Below are 27521 nucleotides of genomic sequence, written 5' to 3'. Positions count from 1 at the left end.
TCAAACTCTTCCAAGTGAAAACTTGTATTTCTCTTTACGAACCACAACTTTGTTCGGTTTATAAGTCGAACACGTTGCACCGATTATCAACGCCTACACGACCGACGGCTAGAAACACGAGTTGCGTTCGTTTCAATTATTTCCGACCAATTAATTTCACGTACTGAACTTTCGAGCTCTCGCTCGGAAAAGGGTTTTTCAGTACACAGAGTGTACGCCGCGATGAGTGGTGCTATCGAGCGAGGAAGCTTCTACGTGCAAAAATAAATTGAAAAGGTAGATTGAAATTCTTCTCTACGAGCCTCCGTTTTGGACAAAATCGATCCTAAAAAAGACGAGTCACGCCGGGTAGTAACGGCGCATGCCGCGCTTATTTTTCCAACCCGATTTTCGCGAAAACGTAAAATTTACGAGAAAATGTTATCGCGTTTGTCGATCTTTTCCGACCGAGATAAACGTAATTTTTTTCTTGGAATCGTTGCAACCGATAAGTGTCACAATATCCGACGATGAACAGACACTATTCTCGGGCGAAAGAAGTATCATTATTTTTAGTATTTTCCGCTACGTGAACACCCGATTCTAACTCTGTACGAAGCGAGCGCAATTGTTCGCGGCTAGGGCCTAGAGAAACTTGAGCACTCGGTCAAGTGCTCGATCAATTTCCAGAGTGCTTTCCTCCACAGAGAAACATTTATTCCGTTGTTCCGATTTATTCGAACGAAACGAATCATCACGTCACCGGTGTCGCCACGAATTTCGCTTCGTTTCGTACATCGCGAAAGCTTCCCACCGAACTGGACATACGCGTGGCTCGATATATTAGATTTACGACGTTTTCTTTTCCTCGGATTATATGCTGAAATTCGCCAGAGATTTTCTGCTATTTTCCGTGGAGGCCAGTAGAATATTTCGAGTGGTCGGTCTGAATATTCACGCGGCGCGTTTTCGTAGCCGATTCGCTCGATGTAGTTTCTCTTCGCGCGGAACCATCCCTCTGCCTCCGAGGCTCTCCGGTTTTAAATATAAAGGGATACCGTCTGTTTCGCCGTTCAGAGTATCGACCTGTGGGTGCAGCGCGCTGTAGATATTTACTCGAAGCTTTCCCAGCGATTCCAACAGCTCCCCCGATATTCGCGCCTAACCCGAGCCTTTAATTCAGGTACATCGATTTTCTTCGCCGTACGAACTCGAAGGACCTTTTTCCCTAGCCAGAGCACCGTCCCGCGACAGAAGTTGCTCGGCTCGCTTGTAATTCGTTCTTTGATCGTTTCCGCGCGGTCGTCGAGTAGAATCAACGGAACGAAGCCACTCGACGTTGACAACGTTCCTGTTAATGTTAACGCGTAAACTTTCACTTTCGCGACTCTGTACGAAAGAACAAAAAAGAAACGTCGTTGTACATTTTCCATCAATTTCTTCATAAAAACTCAGCCACCTCTGGCTCGAGGAAGAAGGTTACGAAACAGCCAGGGCAAAGGTAACATCAGAAATATCCAATTAACTAGAAATATTGCTTCGAGTTCCGGTTCTCCCTTCGGTTCGTTCTCCATTATTTCTTCGCGCGAATTTCCGAACAATTTCCTTTCCGTCGGACGTATCGCGGAATGCCAGCTGTTCTTTTCCACGGTGAGGGAGGCGTTCGGAGAAGGATTCCCCGCGAAAAGCAATCTCGATGCTCGCGCGTGTCTTCGAGGCTCCGACTTTGGAAACGTTCGATCCTCTCTCGCGTATGTAGGACGTACGCACATTACCAGTTTCCTGGGCAATCACGGGCCGGAAGTTAGCCGCAAAATTATCAGTCCGAAAACCCGGATACACAGAGCCGATACATTCCGCGGAACATCGTCGCAGAAACGACCGACGCCGACGGCGAACCACGTGAGAAGCGTTCAACAAGTTCCGCGGAACGCGCTTGCCGCGGAAATTTTCCCCGGCAGCGGAGAGCAGTAGATACGGATAATCTTTAAAATAAATGTATAAAGACGAAATATCGAACTCTCGAAGCAAAAATGAATCGCGATCGATTGGAAGGTAGCATCGAATAAGTGAAAAGGAGTTCCAATACGACAAATCTTTGTCACATTTCGGGAGAAAATTCACGCGGCGAGTGGTCTATTCTGAAAAGGTGGGACGAGTCGAGTCGAGACCCTCTTCGATCCTTTTGCCGCGAACGTTCGGAGCGAAAAGTTTCAACAATGTTTCGCGACAAAACTACCGGTTGAAACGTTTTTGTTCGAAAGCCTCGCTGCTTTCGATGCTTCAACGAGAACACCTGTTAACTTGCTCGAGCAGCACGCCACCGCTTTCAATTTTTAACCATTCATTCCAGAGATCCCGCGATCTCTTTAGCTAAATTGCCATCCTCGACGGTCTGTCCTCGTTCGAAAGCGAGACACCGCGTCTCGACTTTTCCGCGAAGAATCGCTGCGCTCCGATCGGAACCGTTCTTTCCGAAGCACCGTTCACCGTGAAATTGTAAAATTCCCGCGTGTTTGCACGTTTTCGAAAACAATTGCGACGATTTCGTCGCAGAAGAGAAGAATAATCTCGCAAAAATTTCCTGTTTAACAGGGACGAACAGCTTGTCCCGCTTTCAGAAGCGCTCTTCGGGTGGAAAAAAAAACCTGAACTCTGGTTTTTCGAGATTTTTCCATTGGTACGAACCCCTTCGCTACGGTGAAGCGGCAACGAAAAATGCCCCAATCCGTGCCGTTATACGGTTCGTAAAGCGAATCCGATTCTTAAGAGATTCGACGTAGTCCACGGCTAACCGGAGCGGCACACAAGTTCGGACTGTATATTACATGCGAGCTGCAATTATCGGTTTCTGATTTGTGCACCTCGTGGTCCAAGGAAAGCTCTAAAAAATTAATTAGAACGCGAAAACAATGGGAAAAGTTTTAAGAGATGTTCTCGTACCGCGAACTACAAGAGCCGCTCGTTATACCGAAAGGGTTGAAACGAGCGAATTTCGACGTACGATGGAACGATTTTCAACTCGTTCAGTCAGGATCGTGACTGTTTTTGTCTTCTGTGTAACGTCGAATGCATAGAAAGACGGGTTTGCGAACGGATCGGTCGGGTCCGGATGGAAGATACGATCGTTCGTTCGGAAGCTACCGTTTTCAAGTTGAAACATTGGATTCGACTACTTTGTAATTCTGTTTCCGATCCGAGAAACACCTTTAGTAACGAACATCGCGACGAATAATACGACAATCGCGAACCTTTTTTGAGCGTGTTTTTAGACTCGTCGGACAAGGTGAAGAATTGAAAGTTTGGATTTTTCGTAGAACACGAGGCGTAAGGCGTAAGGTGTAAGGCGTAACGATCAAGTTTCCGCGGAGATTTTCGAGCTCTCTTTTGCGAGATTTGCTACGGGGAATCTGTTCTTCGTTCGAGTAAGTGCTTAGAGGAACAGAAGGACTGTCGTAAATCACGAGGATAACGGTTAGAACCGCTGAGTGTTCCGTATATTTTCGTACCGAAGCTGTGCCGCTCTTGAAAGACCACTGAGTAAATCTGCTCCGCTACAGACGACGCAGTTCGCGAATTTCGGCAAGGGAGGGTTAACACGGTCTAAAGGGTAGAGCGCTGCGTAACACCGGTGAGCATTAACCGGAACAATGATCGGTACGAAGAACCTTTTTCTTTCGACGAGAATCCATCGACAACCCCCGAAACTTTGTACGGCTACCTTTTTGGACACTCCGCGTACCGATTCGCAGGTATAAACTTTCCGACCTTACTCTTCCCAGTTGTTGATTAAAGGGTATTACTTACTCGGTAGTCATACAACCTCGACAAGTCGACCCGTTTTCTTTGAACGAAGCGAGAACCAGCAAAGTGATATCCCTCTATTTCTCCGTCAACCTCTCGCTCGCTCGCTCGATCCTCATCCGCCGACTCTTTTTCTCATATCGCACTCGCCGTTTCTCTCCATCCTCGTTTTCGCTTTTAGTCCCGTCGCTCTCGCTCTGCATTCACCCCTCCACACCTCGGCGACCGCTTTCACCCTCTCTCTCTCTCTCTCTCTCTCTCTCTCTCCTACCTCGACGTCGAACCACCCCCAACGACCTCTTCAAAACTCGCTACACGCGCAACACTTTACCAAATGAGTTCTAATTCATGCCACGCTCCTCGCCTTCTCCCCCCCGGCCCTTTCCACCTGCCCTTTACCCTCTCTTTTCCGCCGTCCTCTTCTCGTCCTTCTTTGAAGTCGCACTCTCCGCTACTCGACTTCCCGTTTCTTCCACATCCCGACGAAGGCGCCGCTGTTGTTCATTTAGTGGCTCTCCTCCACCTTCTCCCACGACCCCGTTGTCAAAGCCAGCGAGGCGTCTCGCCGTCTCGCACCCTCGCGGCATTTTCCGTTACGTCTCGCGATCGCGATCACGCTTCACGAGTCCGTCGTGGCCCGTGCCCGATTCCAACTTTCTCTTACTCTCCCCTACGCACCACGAGTAAAAATCACTCGAGGGAAAACTGCCTTCCGTCGCCACCCTCAACGACGACGGAGTTTGTTATTTCGAATCCGATATCGTATATTGTTCAGGAGTTGGCGAGAAACCTACGAACCGTAGGGAACAGAGGCAAGGAAATTTCACCGTTCGGTCACGCCTTTGCCTCGTTTCTTTCGAGCAGTCGCACTGTATAGTAATCCACGCTACACCGATTCAGCCAGTAACTAAAATACGTGCGAGTAAAGGTATCGTCGTTACGCGACAGCCAATCGAACTACCTCGGCAACTCCCGAGCAACAAACTATGTATTCCTCCCCTGACTGCGAGGACCGAGGGTAGAGGATCGTACCGTTCATCCACGTTGTACTATATGCCGTACAGACGACAAATCCGAGGTATGTCTCGTCGCTATGCGGTCGGACCGCGAATGACTAGCAGTAAATACCTACGTGTCTTCCGTTGCCGCGATGCTCGCATCTCCGCGAACGTTGCACAGTGGGCCGGAATTCGAAAGCTTAAAAGCAGCAGTCGACACCGGTATCCCGAGGCTGCACCGCTTCCAAATTCGACAGCGAAGCTTCGAGTTTCCGGCTGGCGTCTACCGGGAAAACGTAAACAGCGGCGGGGGTGATACCTAATGGCGAATCCGAGCAGCATATTTTATCGATATCCGAGGCATTACTCGAGCCGCGTTTCGCATCCGTTACCGGATCAAGACAACGTCAACGAAATGGCGCGGAATAGGGTTTTCGACCCTCGGGAATTCGACGGGCAAGCAAGTCCCGGAAGGGAGACAAGTCGGTTGCGCGTTCTCCGATCTCCCGTGGGTCTGCTAACAAGCGCGTCTGGAAAACGATCTCGAAAGCGTCGCGCAGACCTTCGATGGAAGACGTCTCCGCTCTCCAATGTCACAACCGCCCCCTCGTTCGAAGGCCTTCCGGGACTGTCTGACGCGATTCTACAATCTCTTTCCGGGTCGATCGATTCCCGTGTAACGCGGTTAGAACTGCTCGTGGTTATTCCGATCTCGGATGACGTCGCCAGACGCAAGAAAGGAGAGGGACGGTCTTTGCCATTCGACGATGTCGTTAGAATCGCGAGCGATTAATCCGGACGACCCTCGACTCGGACCGAGTTGAATAGTCCACGAAACGAGTCCAAGCCAGTTCGAGTTACGCTGGGTCTAATTAACTCCCTCGGATCGCGTACTTTGCGTTAGCGCGGGAATTGGTAGAGATTCGGTAGAAGGGATAAAAAGTAGCGATAGCTTTTCGCCAAAAGACTGGTTTTCCATCAAACTGTTCGCTTCGTTTTGTATAAGTTTACGGTTCCGTTAACGGCTGAACAGATCTCCGAGGGGTATCCGCGTGGGCGCTAAACGATGGCCTGGCGACTCCCAGTCTCGTAGTTATCGAGTGTAGGATGTCGCTAAAGAATGGAGATATTCGTAAATAATGGAAAGCTTTAGCTATCCGTTTCCGTAACATCCGGCCGATCAAGTCTCGGACGTTTGATCCTCGTTTTCAGCGCTCGCGATAATTGCCTCGGCGACGTTTTCCGGCTACCTTCATCGTGTTGTTTCTGCCTCCCTTGGCCTCAGCCTCGCCCTCGGGAAATCTCGTTCGCCGAATGGCTTCTGACACACATTCGACCTCGGCTATCGCGAGCAACAAAAACAAATCAATAGTCTCCAGAAGTTTGTCCCGCTCGCCCGCGGACACTTATCCACCACCTCTCCCCCCCCCCCCCACCACCTCCCCACCTCCCCTTGTGTACGTTCCGCGGAGATTATTTTTTCGACTCCCCGCGGCTACTTCCCTCGGATTCACGTTTCCCTACCATTTCAGAAAAAAAAACACCTATATCATCCGTTTGTTTCACTGAAACTGATTCCGTGCCTCTTCGAGGCGGTCTCTTTGTCGTTGTCCTCGTTACCGTTTCGCCAGCCGGTCAGCCAGCTTGCGTCATCGAAAGACAACTCTTGCTCTCTTTCATCTGCTTCTTCCGGAGCCTTCGTTTTTCCGCTATCTCTCGCTTCGCTGAGGATACCTCTTATTGTCCTCGGGACGAGCTCGTTAGGCTGGTCGGTGATCGATGAAGCCGCTGGTTACCGGAAAGACGGTTCGAGTCGGTGACGTCTCCTTGTATTCTCCCGTTTGGACCACGTGGCGTATCGTTTCAACGGGGGTAGCCGAGGTTCCGAGTCGCTTCGCGATAGCCATGGCCATTCGAATCTGTGCTTCCAGGAGAATCGAAACTTTGCAGTCTCGAAACTTTCGGATCGCTCGGAACGTTATTCGATACCAGTAGGTCTTCCAAGTCTCGATAAGTCTTGACGTGTCCGAGTCTTGATTAGTCTGGAAAGTCTTGCTCGGTTTTCTATCGAGCCATCATCATCACCTTTAAAGTCTCGACGGATCCCGATGCTTTTAACAAGTATCGAAGATTTTTCGTTAAAATTTTCGTTAATTAAAATCCAAAAGCAGTTTAATTTTCACTAAATTTTGATAGTTTCAGACGTCTCGGATTCGAACGCGAACCGGACCTAGCGACGATCCTTCTCGGCGAGATCGAGGAGCGAATTCGGTGAGACCTCGCGGAATGCAATTGCTGTTCGTGCTCTAATTAATTCGGAAGCACGGAAGTCGGCTTAACTTTTAGGAAGCTCTCGAGTTCGATGCGTTTCGAAAGTCTCTGTCTGTGTTAATTGCACTTAAAGAAGGTCGCCGTTGGACCATTGTCGCGTCTTGTTCTTTTTTCAACGCCCGAACAACGACCCCTGCACGTGGTATAGACTCCTAGAGACCGGGATTAAGGCACGGGGCTTTAGAAGCTACAGACCCAAAGACCTCCGCAGGCTAGGCGACTCCCGGAGATTAATTTAGAGCAATTTAATGAATTCAAGCACAAGCGTGAAATACTAGAAGCTTCCGATATCTACACTCTTGCAGTAAACAATGGTTTAACCTCTTCGTTTCCCTAACGACCAAGTAACGTAATACATTTGCTCTTGTTTTTGAACAATTCGCCTGAATAGAGAGGGGAGTTCCATCGACGCGAAGCATCTAAAAAATGTATCATATACAAATCTGATGAGATGTTTCGGAATATGTGTCCCGACGGATAAATCATGGAGAACCTGTCGTCTGGCCAACACTCCAGATTTACATTCGCTGGATTTTTATTCTCGAACCGCTTGAAAGCATTCGATTATTCAACATCCATTTTCGGCGTTGAAATACTCGGGATACGTGGACGAAAAATATCTGGAATATTTGAAAGATCGAAAAATTCGATGAAAATAATATTCGACTCGAGGCGCGATCATCGACGATCTCTCGAGGCTGGTTCCCGACAGAAGAAGTCGAAGCCTCGATCCGAGTCACGAAACTCGACTCCACGAATTCAACCGCTTCTCCGCGTCGGTGACATCGGTCTAGCTAGCGCGAAATCTACGGAACCGTGCCTTTTCAAGCGGTAGGTTAGCGTTATCGTCGCCCGACGCCCACCCCTTCCCTCTCAATCCTTCCTTTTCACCCTCGCCGCGTCTGAAAACCCTTTAGACGACGGACCCTTAAAAGCCCCGGGTACGAAAATTGCCGACTGACCTAAATAACGATCTCCGCTTCATTCATCCGTCGCCGCGAAAAAAATGCTGGCAGCACGCAGCCGACGACGCCCGGCTCGTCCGCGTCGCGTCGTTCCCTCTCCGTGGGAAATAATTAACCCCGGAGCGCTACCGCGTACGAATATGATGCGTATCGAATCGATACCATCAGCCAGCGGGAACGCTCGACGTGTTTACCCGCCCCTAAATCGCTGATACACCGGCCCACTTCTCGCGATCCTTTGGTCAGGCGTGCGGCTCGATCGACGACCGCCAAGGGTGGACAATTATTCTTGGTACACCTGGTCCGACGTCTTCCTCGACACGTGTCTCGCGAAATCGATTCGTGCCAAGGATCCAGCGCACAGATACACGAAACTCGATACGAATAACAGACGAACAGTGCAAGTATCGCGTACTAATTACTCGTTGCGTTTATTTAATCGAGCAGTCTCGTTTGGACGTTGCCGTGAAAATGGATAGGACAGCCAATGTAAACTATTGCCAGCGAACGAATACTCTGCTACGAATAGCGTATACCGTATTAAAGGTCTAATTACGAGTAACCTTTTTATCGCTATGCAAACAGAGTACATAATAACCGTGTCGTGCAAACTAATAGCTGCGCGTGGATATTCGTATAGATTACAATTCGTATCGAACGAATAACGGATTAAACGAAATGCTATCTAAACGAGGATATGGTCCATCTTCGATTTAACGTGGCTCCGCCGTCGATCGATGCCAGCCGCGAGTAGTTCCGCGATCATTGCTCGATGCGTTGTACGTTCTCGGGTCGCGTGCGAAAGTTCTTTCGCGATGGAAATTGAATATCCGCGCAGCAGCGGGATCGAGAAGGAGAGAGGAGAACCGAGGGAGAGAGAGAAAACGAAAGAGTTGCCCGTTAATTACAAGCGCGCGATAGTTCGTGTCCGACCTAGAGATTTAGATAAAGCAAGGTTATCTCGGGCAACCAGCAAGGATCAGCTGGGTGTAGAGCCGTAGGAGAAACGATCGAACGTCTCGTCCTTGATGGACCTTGCGAAAGCTTTTCTTCCGCCTAAAAGATCCCCTCGTACTTACCACCTTCGGACGATCCTTCGATGCCCGAGGCTTTCCCTCGCAACGGGCGAGAGTAGGCTGATCCCAAGGATCAGCGGCAATCTGTCTGGACGAACCACGAAACCACTTGTACCCTCGAATCGATTCGCGAGCCCGAGACCTCTCCCTGCACGTGTTCTAAAAGTGATCCACGAACCGTATTCGAAAATTCCCCTTGATCCTCCTTTGTTTACCAGCAACGTCGGGGAGGAAGCTGCGAATCGAGGGTGGAGGATCGAAGCGTCGGAGACAGCGGGTCGTTTCACCCCTCTGGATCGCGACGTGGTCGAGGTTTCGATGAAAGTCAAAGCGTTCGGGATCACCAGAACGATCTCACTGACTGAGACCGCGACGGATACGGATCGTACCAACGGATATTAGGCGTGGAGGCCAGGATGCGGATGCCAGGACGTGGCATCCGAGCTCAGCGGTCCGTGCGCATCGTCGACGCGTGTCCCGATCCCGGACGATCGACCGGCCGCCGATCTCTCCTCAGTTCATCCCTTCCGCGGATCGGTCCTCGAGGGTTCGAAAGGATCACCGAGGGGGTTGTTTGGAAACATCGCGGTGAACGTGAAGCGACTAACGCGTCGTGGTTGCCGCTACAGCACGACTGGCCGGCCGGCCGAACCACCCTCTCTGCTCTCGCCCCGTATCTACTGCTCACTCTTGCGCTCTCGCGATATTCCTCTCTCCCTTCTCTCTTCTCTCGTCTCTCTTTCTGCCCTCACCACCGAGACCGCCGCTCCCACCACCGGCGCGGAGCTGCTCTTTCGTCTCCGTTCCTCTTCCGTCTCCATTTTCTCTTCCCTCGCGATTCTTGCTGCTCGTCCCGAATTTCCCGCCAATTTTTTCATCTTGACGCGAAAATTTCCAAAACGTCTTCAATCCCGATGAAAGTGTCCTCATCTTTATCGGACAACGGCGACGTTCCAACGTTTCACGAAAGCATTTTACAAATTGTGTTTCGCGAGACGTCGACGTATCGCGTGACGCGAATAAATGGATCGCGAAAAGTCGCGTTTCATTATTTCAAATTATAATACACTTTGCATGTTTTTAACGTGCCCCGCTTCTGCATCGTTCGCGTCTTTAACGCTACACAGCAACAATCGTGTTACACGATTTCGTAGATACACGGTCGTCGCGTCACTTATGTCTCGTTACCCTTTGTATGCCTCGGTGAAAAGGTACCCAACCCGGATAATGGTTATCTTTTTGTTGTGCTCCGTCGGTTCCGAGTATTTCTTTCTTTCATTTAGGCTCGTTAAGCATTTATCGACACACGTGGGGTTCGTGCGAATAGCGTAGCCAAGCATTTCTTCCTCGACGATTGATACCAGTCGAGGCTTTCGTGCGTACCGCGTCCTTTAGGAAAAGCGTTTCGACGTTTCGCAAGCTTCCTATCTCCGGGGACCGAATGAAACGTCGATATTAGCGTGTCGTACGGTTCGTGTCTATTTGATGTACCTGTGCTCGCGTCATGGATCATTGGTCACCGATAACCGAGCTCGTGTCGCGGATCACCGATCGTCAATTAAAATCTGAGAGGAACGCGTTCCAGTTGGAGCTCAAACGGTGGTCTGTGTCACCGTCGGCGTTATTTGGCTACTTCATTGTTTCCGATGAGTCTCTGTATTTTCAGGGAAATTACCCCCCCACCCCCGTACATATTCCCCTTGCCGATTGAATCACATTATTCTTAACCCGATAACAGAGCTGCAACACGTTAAGCGTAAAGTAGAACGATTCCATTCCTCAAAGGCTATCGGAGCCCGTAAGCTTTGGCTAAAGGCGCGTAGTCTAAACTGTAAGCTATTGTAAGCGAATTTGTAAACTAAAGAAAGGAACGGGATAGCGTCGCACTCTTACCGATACATCGTTATCGGCGAAAATAAGCCAATTTCTATAAACGTTCCGACAACTGGTGATTGCTTGGCACCCGAGTGCAGCGAAGCTCGGCCTGACAAGAAAAAATATGTTACGAACGCGATTCGCATTCGTTGGTATTCTAGCCGACGTTGCCAGTCGGATTTCTATCTATACCCTAAGATGAACAAATTCTCGACCGTGCTTAAATTTCCATCGAATAAAGGAGTTAATGGCCTCCAGCGGTTGGCTATTTTTAAGACCTCGACGAATCGGATTTTCAACACGTTCACCGCCAACTACGAGTGCCACTCATAGCCGACGATTTATCACCGAACGTCACCTACGAGTAAATAACGAACAACGGGCGTTTGGGCGAAGAATAAAAATCTGTATGCAACTGAATATTTATTCGTGAAAAAATGAACGACGAAAATCCGTAACAAAGTTCCGGCGATACAACGTTTCAACTTGTTCGAGTACGAATAAACAAAAGGCAAAATAGGGTTTAATCGACGTTACGTCTTACGTATAACCAGAAGGTCGAGACGATCGATCGATCTCTGTTTGCAAACGTTCCGAGGCAAACGTACAGCGCTTCGTAAATTATGATGTCGGTATAATTTACAAGTGGCTGTTACACGTGCCGCTGCAGCGACGTCGGTAATTCCTGCAATAATGTTATAACGATAAATTAACACGGTCTTCGAGCATGCGGCGACGGAGACAACGAGTGTTTAATTTGCAGAATTAATTACGATCATCGTCGCGACGGGGGCGCGTGCGTAATAGGCAGGTGTTTTCAAGGTAACCGCTCGACACCTTCGATTGAACGTTGCATGACTCCACTCGACGGAAGATTACCAAGATTCCGTCCGCAAAGCGCGGAACATTCGGCACAGTTTCTTTAGACGCTTTCGGATGTTTTTGTTCGATTAGCTCACGGCGTAAATACGCGAACACGAGTCGTAAACGTAGTACATTTACGTCGAGCTACGTCGGGTAATTTAGCTAGTAGAAAAGTAAAATTGCTGGATAGCGTCAGAGCTTCCCGCGGACGCGAAGCATCAAATATACCAACACGTTTACGCTCCGTCCGTGCTCGTGCTTTTTTCAAGAATATCGCACAAAAGGTGGTATCTACGGTTCCATCCTAACCCGTGCCTCCCGGCGAGTCTCGCGCGTTTGCACGTGCGATAGGTTAAACAGTGTCGCGTGTCATACTGAAAAGCGCGCCCTCCAGGATTTACTCTGTCCAGGATAAACTTCGCGAGGGAAATAATGTCCCTAAACGCGGCACAGTTTCCACGGGCCATCAGAAAGTCCGACGACGGCGCGCATTAATTAAAACGGAATCCTCGGGCCGCGTGGATGTCGGAATTTTGATTCGTCGGATATTCCAGTCTCGTCCCTCCGACTCGGATGTCTGCATTTAAACGACCTTCTTCAACGCTGTAGAGATTACCGACGAGATGGTTATTTTCACATTTGCAACCTTCGGGGAGAGAGCGATTCGTTAACGAGCGCAACGCGTACCGGTGGAGATCTAATTTTGGGTAGGCAGCTTTTTTTTTTTTTTTCAAACTACGTTAGAAGGTAATTACAATGATATACCCCCTATCTGCCGCTCGTCCCGTAAACTAGCGAGTATTCGATTACGAATAAGGAACGAATACTTTTTGGTTCTCGGTCTATACGCGAAGCCTCGTTAAAATTGGCGGATAACAACCTGCGAAGCACGCCAACTACCACACCGGCATCGACAGTCGAAATTCAATCGCCGGGTGTGCACGGATCGGCGAGAATCCGTCGAAAATGTTCAGTTTAGCGCGGATATTAAATTCTCATTATCGCGAAACGGATCCGAGCAAACCGCGGAGAGTTTCCCTTTTCGAGATCTCATTTCGTTTCCACGAACTTTGCCAATCTTTCTCGGCTTCTTTTGCGAGAGCGGTTTTTTCAGCGGCGCGGGGCCGCGAGCAGCTGTACCCGGGTATTAATCAATCGCTCCACGGCTCGCCGAGTTTCGCGAGTTTGTTTTAACTTACCGTACTTATTCATACATACCTAGCCTCATTTTGCTGAAAATTTCGCGAATAATTTATTTTCCTTTCGGTTATTTCTCCGTTGTTCCACTATTCGCAATCGTTAGACGAGCGGCCGAGAATTCATCGCGAATCCAGCTTCGATTACGAAACAAAAATTGTGCGATATCGTTCGCGAGAAAGGTATATTTATCGTGCGGTCAATTCGTTGGAACACGAGCGAACGAGGACCAAGACAGAATTTTAATTCGCTATCTTCCGTCAACGTTTCCATAGCCGGAAGTCGAGTCGATTTATCGATTTCGCCGGCTAATATCGCGCAAAGCTGCTCGCGTTTCCGCGTTTGACGAGCCGTGCATATTTGCACGGTCCCTCGGGCCGTGCGCAGAAATATACCACTACTAATGAGTACTTCTCCCGATAGGAATTATCAGTCGTGCAATAACGATGTTCGCGTGAATGCCAGGTCCATGAATAGTTCCGTGAAAATCGCTCGAGCTCCACTTTGAAATCGCCAAGTGCCGTAGACATCGCGTTATTCGATCTGTTATCCTAGCTATGGAGAATCTGCGGTCTCTCGATGTAGTCGATGCGATCCTTTGCGTATTTCCTCGAGTATATTCTTCGGTTGATAAATTGGCCCGTTCGATTCCTGAAAAGACGTATTCACGAGTTCGTAAATCGATATTAATTTGTATCGATTGGACGCCAAGTGTACGGCCTTACGAGGATCCATGAATCGACGTGCAGCTCTCTAATATCAAAAGGATCTCGCACGCTTGTGTTATCCCTTTCCTGAGCTCTATTCATGCCTCGTGGTCGCATTTGAAGCGGGACTTCCGAAGACCATTCGCATCGTCTGATCCTCTTACGTGTTTGCGAGGCACAAGATTTTCTCATGCAGTCCTGTTAGTCGCATAAGGATTTCTCCTTGCTGTCTTCTTCTCTGACGGGGGCTAACACCAGGGAAACAACATCAATTGGTTGCCGAAGGTCGCCGACCGATCTTTTTCTTACGAGTTCTCGATACGCCATCGTTTCCTCCGTCATCGTTTCGAATATTAAAAACGTGAGTAGCGTGGAAATAGTTGTTTTTCAAGCCGCAGGCTAAACGAGGTGTCGTAAAAGTCGGAGCAGCGACTGATGCGATGAGTCAGAATTGGGGGATGAGATCTCGAGGGACCAGTTGAGGTTGATCCGACTATATTAGCTAGTAGGGTTTCTTACGGTATTATCAAGTTGCAAAGGGAGGCTCCTGGTCGATGGCGAAGCTCGAGGAAAAACTAGGGAAAGGAAGTAGAAGTAGAGGTTGAAACCGGAGGACCCCGGAGACCAATTTGTCCAACGTTTACGTTCTAGCTCTTGACTCTTGCGTTAGACGGATTCGGCTCGTCTCCCGTTAGAGCCTACTCTGCAAACCGAGGTCGCCCGAGGTTAGAAAAAGGGGAGAAATTGCGCGGTTAACGAAAGCAAGAGTGACCAACGCCGCTTCGAGTCGAGGAGGGCATCGACTCCAAAACGTTGCGTTGCGACTATGGTTGGATGAAAATTAATTGCCGTTCGAGGCCACCGAACAATTACTACCACCGTACCGTTCGCCTATCCGAACGAATTCTCTGCGTTCAGCGACAGGCGTTGGCAAGATCGATCGCTCGTTCGACGATCGAACGAGAACCCACGTTGTCCGCGCGATAGAGTCGTCGACGTCAGGCAAAGAAGGATCCCAAGCCAAGGAGAAAGCGTGACTCGTTAATGTCCTTATTCGAGCCGTGCACCGTGATTACGTCGGTCCGTCGATATTCTTGCATGACCTAATTTCCGTCCTGCAACCCCCTCGTCCTACCCCGCCACCTACCCTCTCCCACCGCTCAACGAAACAATAGCGAGTAATACTTATTGCACAAATAATTATCCCCAGCTATGCGTGTCCCTTTGTTGATTTTTCAGCTTCGTCAAACCGGCTTTTATTAGCGGCGTACATTGGACGCGTGCGTGCCACCTACACACACACGTACGCATACACAAGCCAGCTTTAGGGAACATCCCTTCCCCTACCTGCCGACATCACCTCCTCCACCTCCTTCTTCTCGCCCCACAGAGATTTACCCCGAAGCTTTTCAATATACCTGCCGACGGGTATTGTTAATGCAACACAGCCAGGAGTGAGATTATTGTCCTGACAGGCAGACCGTTCCATTTCCTTCCATCAATCTTTCTCTTTGGGTTGCTGGCGCGATGACGCCCGGCACGCCGAGGCCGATTCATATTTTGCAACGGCTCGGCGACGACGACAACGGGCACAATGCGAAATTTAGAACGAGCGCGAACGTGGTAATCAATGAGGTAACCCGGGATCCGCGTACCTCATTGGTTATTCCGCGACAAGACGCGCATGACAGTTCCTCTCTGCCACTCTCTCTTCCGCTCGTCGAGCGCAAGCTCTCGGTCTCCGTCGCGTCGTTTCTTCCTCCGATTCCACCCTCGCCCTCAACCGCGCAACTCTCTTTTCCCTTTCGGTACGTTTTTCGCCCTATCCCTACCCGACCTTCGCGACAAAAGTGCATTATTGCGCCACAGCCAAAGGGGATAATGTACTCCGGTCGCGCTCTCTTATTTCTCCATTAATCGCGTTCTCCTGTTGTTCTCCGTTAATCATGCTCGTGAATTTTATTCCATTTCGGCCGGTTATGAATTAACTACTTAAGAGCTTGTACGAAATTTGTACGGAAATGTAGCTCGCGATATACTCGTAACATTCGATCCACCGATCTCCTCCAAATCGTCGCAAAATAATGCGCGAACGGTACAAACGGCAATGCTATATCCATTTTCGACGAACGTAATATCACGAAGATTCGGTCTTAAATCTGTACGCGACGAAAGTAATATTACGAAAGTGGACCATAAGAGGCTAGAAAACTAGAACTCGAAACCGGAGGTACAAGAATCGCGGGATCATTGGGGAACGTATCGAGTAAATGTTTTGTTGTCGAGCAGATTTTTAATCGAATTACGTATCAACCAACGTTCCTTTCGTTACATAGTTTTCAATAACTTGAACGAGCCCCAGGGTTAATCGCTTATATCGCGCAAACGCTCGTTGCCGAGAGATTTTTAATTCCGAGCGAACGCGGTACCGTGTTTGTTAGCCTCTCAACGGAAACGGTATTAATTAATGGAATGGCGATCCACTTTAAGAACTACTTAAGATCCGTTCCATAGTACCGTAATATGGACGATTAAACAAATTATAAATTCCACTTTGCGTTAATATTATTCGTGGACTTCTCAACGTCGGTTATCGAAGTAATAAGTAGCATATTTCGGGAATGAAATTTCTCGAACGTTTTCTGAGCTTTGGAAACGATCTTCGTTGATGCACGATCTATCGATCGATGGATACAAAGAAAAACGAATACCGAAAGGCACGATGGAATTGTTACGTATCCGTTGCAAAAAAAATAAATAGAAAGCGATAAGTATCGATTATTTGTTTCTATTTGTTTTCTCGGTACGATTAAAAACTCCTCGAGAATGTGTACGCTTCGATAAGATACCTAATTTCGAAATCAGATCCGATCAACGCAATCCGTGCGTACCAACGATGCACTCGTGTGTACTCGAGTAAGGTGCACGAATACGCCATCAGGTGTCGGTAGCAGCGATTTCAACGGGCGCTTTAAATTTCATGCGACGCGTCTTTGTAAACACGCGTCCCTTTCTGTCGGCTGTCGACTTGTCGCCAGCAACCAGGCGACAGCATCTCGGAACGTCTCTTTGAACCTATTTTCGATCGTCTCCTTCCCGTCAAGCGTCGCTTATTCGAGATCGAAAGTCATCGCGCGTCTTTAAGGAAACAAACCATTTTTAGAGTGTCTTACGGAGCTGGTATTTCACTTTGAGAAAATGAAGTGTTCGGTTGACAGCCAGGATTGATGGTAACAAGGCTTGTACGAAGCTCGGCGCATGCATCGGCCAGTGCATAATCGTATTAGATTGTTCTGTGAGAATAGTGGTTAAAGTCGTTCGAGAGAGAGATGCAATCAAGTACGGTTTTAGCTGGATTCTCAGTATAACCGTCGTCATCGTACGGGTACGAAAATGTGATTGCTGTTTTCGTGCGATACTTAAATGTTTCGGAGTTCATGCTTTCTAAGATTTACTTACTGGGCATGAATGGACAGGTGCAGCCCTCAAGGGAGAGGTTAGGTAAGTATCAGATTTAACCGTAACTTGATTGCGTACGAGAGGTCTTGATATATTCTTTTCACACTTTTTTTTTTTACCCCTTTAACTTTACCATTTATAGACGATGACTCGACTCTGTTAGTCACGTTGGCCTTGCTACCGATGTTTTAGTAATGGTTTAGCGACGACATGTCATACTTTGTGTTCGGTTTACATATGCTAGACAAAGCTTTTTTCGTTTGATAGGTTGTACATTTTAGAGCTTTAGAAACCCGCGATATATTAACGTATCAAAGATCACTTTGATTCTCAGGGGGTTTTAGTAACAGTACGATAGGATTGTTCTCTGGAATGATTGCTACAGATCGTGTCCCCAACATACAGCTTGCAGCTACGAACAATGGATTACCCATGGATGATTCCAATGTTGCAACAGAGGTTGACAGCAAAGTGAAAACAAAACTATTGTCTATGTGGAACAACGTCAAATATGGTTGGCATTAGCATGAAATCAATCGGCTCTTTATTCTCCTTTGGATAATACGTGTTCTTATTCGAATTTAATGTATTTGAAGGCTGGACCATTAAGATGGTAAAACCAAATTTTTCAAAAGAATCTCCGGTATGTTTGCTTGGCAAAATTTATCGCAAGAAGCCAGAAGAGTTCCTAGAGAAGGCTTCAGAAGCAGAAAAATCATTGGATACAGGGAGCGAAATATCGTTAGCAATGGATGCTATTAGTTTCGAAGATAGTATAGAAGAATTTAAGAAAGACTTTGCATCTCGCCTTTGGTTGACATACAGAAGAGAGTTTCCTATTTTAAACGGATCTACGTTCACCACCGATTGCGGTTGGGGTTGTATGCTACGCAGTGGTCAGATGATGTTGGCACAAGCACTGGTCTGCCATTTTCTTGGAAGAGGCACATATTTTTTTTATTAAAATTTAACGTTAAATACCGATTATATTCGTTTATATTATCTATGCTCTGTTGTTACCTTAGTAGCCATTATAAAACAAGTATGGCATACTCTGTGTCTACAATAATATAATTTTTCTATAGAATGGCGGTGGCATCCGGATCAATTGATACAAACAGAACAACAAAAATTAGACGAATATAATCACAGATTAATTATAAAATCGTTCGGAGACTTACCCGAACGTATATCTCCATTTTCTATACATACGCTCGTATCCCTGGGTGCATTATGGGGAAAACGCGCAGGAGATTGGTATGGGCCATCCTCTGTTGCTCATCTGTTATGCCAAGCGGTAGAGCATGCAGCGGAACATCATTCAGTATTCAGTAACTTGGCTGTTTATGTTGCTCAAGATTGTGCAGGTGATGCGGTAGTCGAGATATTTGTACCTTAATTAAATAAGGTTAACAAGCAGAAATTCCAATTATATATTTTTAGTTCTAATTTATATTTTTTTACAGTTTATCTACAGGATGTGGAAAATGTATGTCAAACATCCGACGGCAAATGGAAATCTCTCATACTTTTTGTACCTTTACGACTTGGTGCTGACAAATTAAATCCTGTCTATACGTCTTGTTTAACGCATCTCCTTACATTAGATACCTGCATTGGAGTTATCGGCGGTCGACCTAGACATTCGCTTTATTTTATCGGTTTCCAAGAAGATAAATTGATTAATCTAGACCCACATTATTGTCAAGAAACTGTCGATGTATCCAAAGACAATTTCACTTTGACGAGTTTTCATTGTACTTCGCCGCGAAAAATGTTGATATCAAAAATGGATCCCAGTTGTTGCGTGGGATTTTATTTTCATAATAAAATGCATTTCACAAATTTTATGGAGATAGCTCCCTCCGTACGTATAACAGTTTCTTATACGAATAATTTAATTGCAGTACGAAGGATTTAGAAGGTGTGATAAGGGTATTTTTTAAAATTGCAGTATTTGGTGCCGGAAGATGAAAAAGTCGATTATCCGATGTTTTTATTCTGCGAAGGGAGCGGAAAAGATCTCTATCAAAAAATTGACATCGCTGAAAACATTATTCCTACTGCTACCTCTTTCACAGGTAACGAGTCGTACGATGACGACCTCGACGAGTGCGAAGAATTTGAATTAGTTCAGTGAGACGTTTATCGCTGAGGTTTAAATATCTCTTAAGTACTTAAAGACATTCATCGATAGTTTTTGGAGAAGAATACATTAATCGGAATTCTCCGTTCATTCGTCCATACGTGTACAAGAGAAAAACCAATTGATAACTTTAGTAGACGCAGAACTTTGGGTAATTAGGCAGTTATATATTTCTTCACTGTAATGAATTCGCGCAGCAAACAAAGTTTAAGATCTTAACGTGTCCATTAAATAGCATGGATTATAGCGTACCAAATATTTTCCATTCGCGATAAAAGGAAATTATATAGACTTCGAAAACGTTATCATCCATACGTAATTCTGTGATCGTAATTTAAATTATATTTGGATATGTTGCACAATTTTTCTCGTTTTGTTTCGTGATCTCAAAAATAATTGCTTTTAAAAATTATTAGAAATTAATTTAGCATACAATTTACAGTTACTTGAATCATTTCACGGAGAATGATTCATTTATTTGAAGCGTTCCGAACGATGATCGCGTCAAGACTTGCGTAGATCGTAAGTTTACAGTTTTGCTATGAAGAGTGATTTTTATAAACATTTCTCGATTCCTTAAGGAAATGTTCCTAATATAACTTATTTTGTAAAGCAGCAATATTAGATTTTTTGCAATATACCACATGACCAATTTTCATTTTGTCGTTATATCGAAGGTGTTTGCGTATTATATATCGAATCACGCATACCTATAATTACACTTAGTCTGAATTAATTTAAACTTTTTCATAACGAAACCCTAAGTTATTTATTTATTTAATATATTAGTTCTTGCCCTGATGATTATACCGAACTTATACTAAGTTCCCGCGCTTTAACACTGCGCACGACATAACGTTTTATGTTATGAAAGAGAAACATGTTAGTAAAAAATATACCTAATATTAAGTTACCGTTATTACTAAAGAGTGACTTAATTTTCGAGGAAAAGATGTGAGCATGATATATAATGTATATTATACTCATATTGTTAATGATCTGTACACAATTAAAAATTGTTACAATTCTTATATCGGTACAGTTAAAAATAAACATGGAAAGACCTATAAAAAATTATCTTTTGATCTTTATTTCCTCTTTATAATTGCGAGCACATTTCATCTTCTCTACAACGATATAAACAGAATACGTATCGTATCATATAACACTTTAGGTTATGTAAGTTCAACAAATGTTTCCTATTGGATCAAACTCAGTTTTTAGCTTCGTCGATCTCTTTATATTAAAATATACAATATTTTTCACCGTTAACTTATATAAATCATCATATTTACACCGAGTAACTTTGTCAGAGATTATTGTTCTGTTATTTTTCTTACAATTATAAAATAATAGTACCGGCAAATTTGATATGACAATATTATTATAAGCACATTTAAATACAAAAGTTAAAATAGAGTATTGCATACAATGATAGGTGTTTGTAAAGTAAGTCAAAATTGCACATATAGGCTGAAAAACTTTGTACTGTATCGATAAGAAATGTTCAAATTATGTTGTGATTATGACAGATATATAAAAATTACAAAAAAATATATTGTAATCCTCTCCTATATATTCTAATATATTCTTACAATTCATCTAGATATGTGCGTATGCAACAAAGTTTCACTAAAATCTTGTTAAAAGCACATTACAATTAAGATAAAAATTTTGAGATAGCAACTTTGACTTGTGGCCATAATTCGTCTGTTGTGTTACCATGGAATCTCTTTAATATTCCGATACCTTGGTAGAATTCTAAAATAGGATCGTTCTGTGCTAAAAAATTTTCTAAACGTTTCTTCACAACCTCCACCTTGTCGTCTTCTCTTTTACACAGGGGTTCACCCGTTACATCATCCTTGCCCTATTTTAAATCAAAATAAATTAATGTTAGTTAACGTCGTATAAAAATATTTGTAGAAATTTCGATATTTATTATTGAATCAAGGAAAACGTGCAGGTAAATTGGGAAATTTTACTGGGCATGTCGTCAACGATATAGTTTGAATAACAATCCAACTTACCGGAACTTTTGGATTATTGAATCCAATGTTGTAAACTCTTCCACTGGGCAAATGAACCCACCTGTTTTCCACGCGATTCAAAATCACCGGAACAGGCACGTCAAGGTAGAGGACGAGGTTCACTGGATATGTTTTTTGTAGCTTTTCTGCTTGCTGCAACGTTCTCGGAAATCCTGTATCAATGCCAACTATTTATTCGAATTTAGTTGGCCGCGCGTAGTTGTCGCACGTTCACGGTCAAACCAAAGATGTCGAAATTACTATTTTATCCCGTCACTTACCGTCCAGCAGCCAATTTTTGTCTCCCACCAGCTCGATTTCTTTGTTTATCATCGAGATTATTACATCGTCGGGAACGAATTTACCGGAAAGCACGTAACTTGCGACCGTTTTGCCCAATTCTATATATTAATATTACGAACAAATGTTTTCCATTAAATTCGTCGTTCAATTGATGGCATAATTCTTTAATGCTAATTAATGGTACATTAAACTTTGGAACGAACGATGTCAATCAAATCCGTCATGTTTATTACAATCGTTGTAGCAATGAGATTTATGCATTACGCTTTAAGCATAGATAGTATTGTGCAAGTGAAAGTGAATCAATGTCGAGATATGTAATTAAAACAATGTTTCTTCGTGAATATAACGTAATGCCGATTCTATTTCATTGTTTGTAAATAGGGCAAACGGCTGAATAAATTGATAAGGGTATCCTTTGAAATAATATGAGAAATGAGAGGAGGACAATCTAATCGCGTTCAATTACGCATCTCTACGACAGAGAGGTTCTTCCGGAGGATATTTTAATTTATTGTAAATTAAATGAAATCCCAAGAATTTTGCAGTGTGGAGGGTCGGAAAGACTGATACGAGTCCCCCATTATCATCGAGATGACTCATAAAAGATGAACGAAACGAATCGTGATTTCTGCACATACCGGTATTATTATTCATGTGAACACGTAACTTGTCACCACTAGAAATGTGAACCACTTTAAAGTGTTCGACAATTCGAGCTGACATAGTGCCCTTGCCAGATGCAGGGGCACCTAATATCACGGCCCTGAAGGCCGCAGCCTTGGAACACCACGTGGATAGCGCTACCATTAATCGTCACTTTGAAAAAAAAATAGATGCAAATAGTGAAAACACGTTAAATGTCCAACTCGATTTCCTTTTGATACTATTCTCCCCAACGAGCAACGATTTACACGAGAATGCAACGGCAACTTTCTGTGCGGAGGGAAAATATATCGGCCGTTCTATAGTGGTTGACCTGTGAACCGCGATTGCACGACCAGTTATCGAGATAACTAACAAGCCATCGACCAATGAATGGAGGGGACTAGTTTTTTATTTTTAGTCTATTGGCTGCCTTGGAATAAGTTTTATGATCGACTTGTGCACATATACTGGTGGTTTGTGATGCAAACTGGTCGTCGCATTTCGCAATTACACGAACAGGCGCCAAACACTTTTTTACTCGAAATATAATACTTCGAGCGGATACAATATACTCCAAAGGTTAGGGGGTGAAATTACGATAACAATACGCAAACTTTATTGACAAAAGTAGCACTTTATTCATATGAAAAAGTAATACAACATTAGGGCCTGTGCTCGAATTCTTGTATTTGTTTTATTTTAATTACTTTTTAAAAGCGTATGTAACGAGAGAACTAGAAAAGGCCATGTTTTCATTTGGACATCTTACAAGTTCTATGTAACAAGAGATCAAAATTACAAATCGTGAAAATCTTATTGGCGTTGAATGCCTGTTAACGCGTACTACGGGATAGTAACGTCTCTGTTTACAAATTTGTATCTATAGTATCGTGATTTCTATGTTTCCGTATTAATCCGTGGATTAAACTAATGTATATATTACACTGTTAAAACCTTTCGTGATGTTGTATAACCCTTTAAAATATATTTATAGATCTTTGTAATCACGAACTAACGCTTGTGTACCTTAATTAACATTCTTTATTAACGCTAAGCATCCAAATGTCACTCAACGTATCGCAAGTTTGATCAAATGCAAGTTGAAGCTTAGCCCGAGTCTAGTGCTACCAGAGGCTATGCTTACACACATTTAGTTTTAATCCTTTGCTGTAAAAGGACACGAGTTTTCTCCGGAAATCAGCGAACATCAGCCGATGATGTTGTTGCTTTTATTCGATAGAGACTATTTACGAAGATTGTGTATACTACAGTAAATAAACAACGCGTTCGCTGATTTATAAAGAAAACTGATGTTCTCTATACGACAGACATGGTCACAAATGAAGCTCCTTGCACGACTCGTTCTGTTTCTACACACCGTTGCCGAGAAATAACAAAAATCAACGAACCCTGCTTTTTAATTTTTTTTCGGGGTTTATCGTCTCAGCTTTTGCATTTAAATTGAACATTTCTGTTGTTCTCGTTAACTGCAAAGGGTTAATTCTAAGAAAGACTATATCCAAACTCCTTATTTTTTGTTTGCATTGCTTTCCGACGATGTTCATCGTGAACTGTTTTCGAATTAAGTATTCATAGTTGTCGGGAAGACCGCTAAGAACATTTTACAGACACTTCGCTATTGAAATATTCTCATCTCTGGATAAAGATAAGAATATAACAGAAACGTGCGGTAGGAAAGAATAAATTTCGATAAAGATAACGCAAAATTACGAGCCACTATTGTTATATGTCACGTTTTTAACCTATGAAACAAAAATACAATCGAAATTGCTGTGAAACGAATTTTATCGTATTTTGTATGCAGCGTAAAGATACGTAAAAGTTTGTTAACTCTTTGTAATGTTGTCCACGTGTAAGTGCTTTGAATCTGTACGTAATCTGTCTGCATACGTAAATGCGCGTTGCCTGTGATATTCTTTAAATGCATGATGGTAAATAAAAGGGTAAACAATGATAAACCCTTTTACCAGAGTTCCCCGTCCTTTTCTTTAGCTGGAACTTCTATTACTCGTGGTTTATCGATTATCCTTGCTGTGCGATTGCCTTTTTCTACGATACCTATAATCCATGCCTGATAACCTTCTTGTTTTTCGATATCCTTGCAATATGCCGCAGCCTGAAAAAGAATTACAAATCAATGTTATGAATTGGTAATTTATCGGTATGTAATATTAAAATGTTAGAAACATAAATGCGTGTAAGAGATTCGACGACACTAAAATGCTAAAATTGCAAATCAGCATGGAAATCTCTGTTACTCTTCCTGCTGTTCTTTAGAGTATTTAATTGTATGTAATATACTCTACTGTATCGGCAGGCTTTATTCGAGTATAAATCATACTGCTACACACCTGTTCTCTAGGCAGACAAATAAGCAATCCACCGCTAGTTTCCGCAGAGTGACCTTGAAGGAGTTGGAACATGTTACCACATGCTTTCGCTACAGCTGCCATCTTAGCGATAACAGGTAAATTATGAATAACAAAAGAAACTTCGTTCTTCTGGTGTTTGGCTAGGTTTTGTGCGTGTCCTAAGAGGCCAAAGCCGGTAACGTCTGTCGCTCCGTGTGCATTGTACTTGTGCATTAATCTTGCCGCTGTTAGACGAATGAAAGATAGATTTTAATTATTGTTTTTTAAACGTTTGCCTTCAACACCAACAAACACCTGCCTATTCTGTTAAGCCTGGCCATGCTGTCCATCGCCCTCTGGTAAGCTTTTCTCACGTCATCTTCGCTGACCACGAGCTTGATTCTATTCCAGCGGTCTGGTTGGTCTAACCATTGATGGGCATTAACGGCAACTTGCGTTCCAAGTGGTTTCGTTAAAACAAGAACATCGCCGACGACCGCATTATCTGGCCTGCACGAAAAATAAATTATTAAACGATACGCAGATGTAAATATAGATAGAAGTTATATAAAAACGCATACACAATGTATTCATTTGGTTGACAAACGGTAGAAGCAACACCACCTATCGTACACCAAGGGTTAACTACTGTCTGTCCTCCTGTCACCGTCGTGCCAGCTTCCAAGGCGGAATCTTTGAATCCTCTCATGATCAACGGTACAACAACGTCTCGCTCCTTTTCAGTCATTTTTGTACTGACTCCCAGCAACATTAACATATTGTCGCATTCTGTGACTCCCATGGCGTACAAATCGCTGATAACATTAGCGCATGCAATTTTACCTGGAAAAGTACTCCAATAGCAGTGGTCAAAGAGGATGCCATACAATAAATTTTATCCTTAACAAAAGGAAACGTAAATATTATTCGAAATGCTGAACTTATACAAATATAATTTACAGAGTTGCAGCTGAAAAAATAGAATGTCTTTCTCAAAATGTGGTATACTTTCTGTATCTTACCCATCATATAAGGATCGTCGACTAACGGGTAGAAAAAGTCTGTAGTTTGCACCAGACTCAGTCCGCCGTGCCTCAGCGGAGTCACGGAGGAATCCATGCCAATGCCTGAAACATACATGTTTATACATAAACATGTACATTATTTGTTTGTAGCTGTACATTGTTAAATTTGTGCTTGTATATTTTTTATATATATATGTCGGGAAATTTCCTATAAATCCATTGCTACTTAAAAGAATTAATTTTTTAAAAGTAAAAAAAAATTGAAATTAAATATTCGTTTTGGCGCGCGAAATATTCGGTATTTAATTATAGCATATATGCAGTTACAAATTAAATCGCGAAGCAAGAGTAACGGCTAAAATTTGTGTTTTCGTTCAATTCATTTATTTTCGTATTTTCATATAAAATTTTCGACTGTCAAATATTTTAATTACAACGAAAAATTTGAAGAAGTTGAGAACACCCGTATTTCCGGTGGCGTGGGAGAAATCGGGCGGGAGGCGACAACATGGCTACCGACACAATAGGGCCGCCTATCGCAGAATTCGCGCCCTGAATATCGTCGGTTAAAGAATTGTTAATTTATGATCTAGGAAAAATTTTCTGCAATTGTGATATTTATACACATCCTAAAATAGAATGTCTATACGTTGAATCGAATGCGATTAAATAGAAAAAATTGTAATAAGTAAAATTTCATAAATGCGTAATATATTTTCAATCGTATCGTTTTTAGTATCCCCTGGAAATTGTGCGAAAACGAATGTAATCGAGACAAATTTTAATAATACGCACGATTGGCGAAAGAGTAACGAACGTGGATAAATATTTTAAAGCGAAGAGACGCGGCATAAAATCAAACATGTCGGCGCGTTAAAGTGTCTGCGCGCAAATAAAACTAATCTACTCACCGATGCGTGGAATGGCCATGTGCATAAAATGGGCATGTTCATGATCTTGTGCGCTACCATCGTCGGCCTGTAGTCCCTCGAGGAGTTTCCCAAGAACCTCCTGAGGGACTTTACACCCTCATCCTTTCAAGTCGGCGAACCGCGTAAGGCGGAAGTTAGCGTCTAGATCATGTGCCACGGGGTCGAATGGCCTACGCAACGCCAAGGCATTTGGATTTCCGCCGAGCTCTAGCTGGGCCACAGCCAGGGCGTCCTGACTGACCTGGGTTCCCTGTAGTTCCGCCATTTACGCTAAAACTTAACTAGAATCGGGAACGAACCGGGTACGCGACGCGTTTCGCGGCCCTGCGACAACGATTCTCCTCCGACGGCTTCTCAGATTCCTGCGCGATATATCCACGAGCACGGGTTCTCACGCCTGCCGGTCGCGCTCTCTGTGCACTCAAGGCTGCGATGGGAAATCCGCTAACGCCGCCGACAGACAGTCACTGGCCCGGTAACACGAACTCGTCGCGAACGGGAATTATACTTTGCACCGGCGTCGACTACTCGGGATCGTACGTGCTGACAAAATGGACGCGCCTCCAGCTTTCAGGGAATAGGAAGAACGCGCAAGGCCACCAAGAGTCCCCCCGATGTCCCTACCGTGGCGCTGCCGCCTTCTCATTGGTTCTTTCGAATCGACGCATGTGCACTCACCGTCGGTCTCCCAGGTACGTCGTTAGGAAAATGCTTCTCCTGAGTTACATACCCGGCATTCTCACCGGCCTGGCCTCTTCATTTTCGCCAACTGACGCCAAAGCGACAAGTGTGTAGTGGCCAGTGGCGTAT

At 44.6% G+C, this 27521-nt stretch overlaps 3 protein-coding genes across 9 annotated transcripts in view; 1 reads left to right on the top strand and 2 right to left on the bottom strand.

The window, feature by feature from the left end:
- LOC128887016 (cysteine protease atg4da) overlaps positions 1–20117 on the top strand; it is a 43303-nt gene extending 23186 nt beyond the window's left edge. For 2 of the 7 annotated variants that reach the window (XM_054142422.1, XM_054142418.1), the window contains exons 2-6: positions 17641–17769; positions 17852–18199; positions 18341–18622; positions 18722–19122; positions 19210–20117. In XM_054142422.1, coding sequence (XP_053998397.1) covers positions 17688–17769; positions 17852–18199; positions 18341–18622; positions 18722–19122; positions 19210–19395 — 1299 coding nt within the window. In that variant the 5' untranslated portion in view covers positions 17641–17687 and the 3' untranslated portion in view covers positions 19396–20117. Of the gene's footprint in view, positions 1–13183; positions 17298–17589; positions 17770–17851; positions 18200–18340; positions 18623–18721; positions 19123–19209 lie in introns of those variants that run through there. The other 5 variants (XM_054142416.1, XM_054142417.1, XM_054142423.1 and 2 more) reach the window with 5 other exon arrangements.
- A 353-nt stretch (positions 20118–20470) lies between these two features.
- On the bottom strand, positions 20471–22697 carry LOC128887034 (GTP:AMP phosphotransferase AK3, mitochondrial). The gene is made up of 4 exons (XM_054142463.1): positions 22376–22697; positions 21713–21832; positions 21432–21604; positions 20471–21271 (listed from the first exon to the last, which is right to left on the bottom strand). The coding sequence occupies exons 1-4, from the start codon at positions 22542–22544 to the stop codon at positions 21062–21064; spliced, it is 672 nt and encodes a 223-aa protein (XP_053998438.1). The 5' UTR covers positions 22545–22697; the 3' UTR covers positions 20471–21061.
- Positions 22698–22996: 299 nt separating this feature from the next.
- LOC128887019 (inactive selenide, water dikinase-like protein) lies at positions 22997–27277 on the bottom strand. The gene is made up of 6 exons (XM_054142429.1): positions 26691–27277; positions 25777–25881; positions 25336–25597; positions 25074–25264; positions 24755–24999; positions 22997–24519 (listed from the first exon to the last, which is right to left on the bottom strand). The coding sequence occupies exons 1-6, from the start codon at positions 26974–26976 to the stop codon at positions 24367–24369; spliced, it is 1242 nt and encodes a 413-aa protein (XP_053998404.1). The 5' UTR covers positions 26977–27277; the 3' UTR covers positions 22997–24366.
- Positions 27278–27521: the final 244 nt, after the last annotated feature.

This window comes from Hylaeus anthracinus, unplaced genomic scaffold (genome assembly GCF_026225885.1).
Source record: "Hylaeus anthracinus isolate JK02 unplaced genomic scaffold, UHH_iyHylAnth1.0_haploid 11985, whole genome shotgun sequence".
NCBI classification, from domain to species: Eukaryota; Metazoa; Arthropoda; class Insecta; order Hymenoptera; family Colletidae; genus Hylaeus; species Hylaeus anthracinus.
Note: the sequence above shows the minus strand (reverse complement) of the source record. Positions and strands in the feature narration are given on the sequence as shown.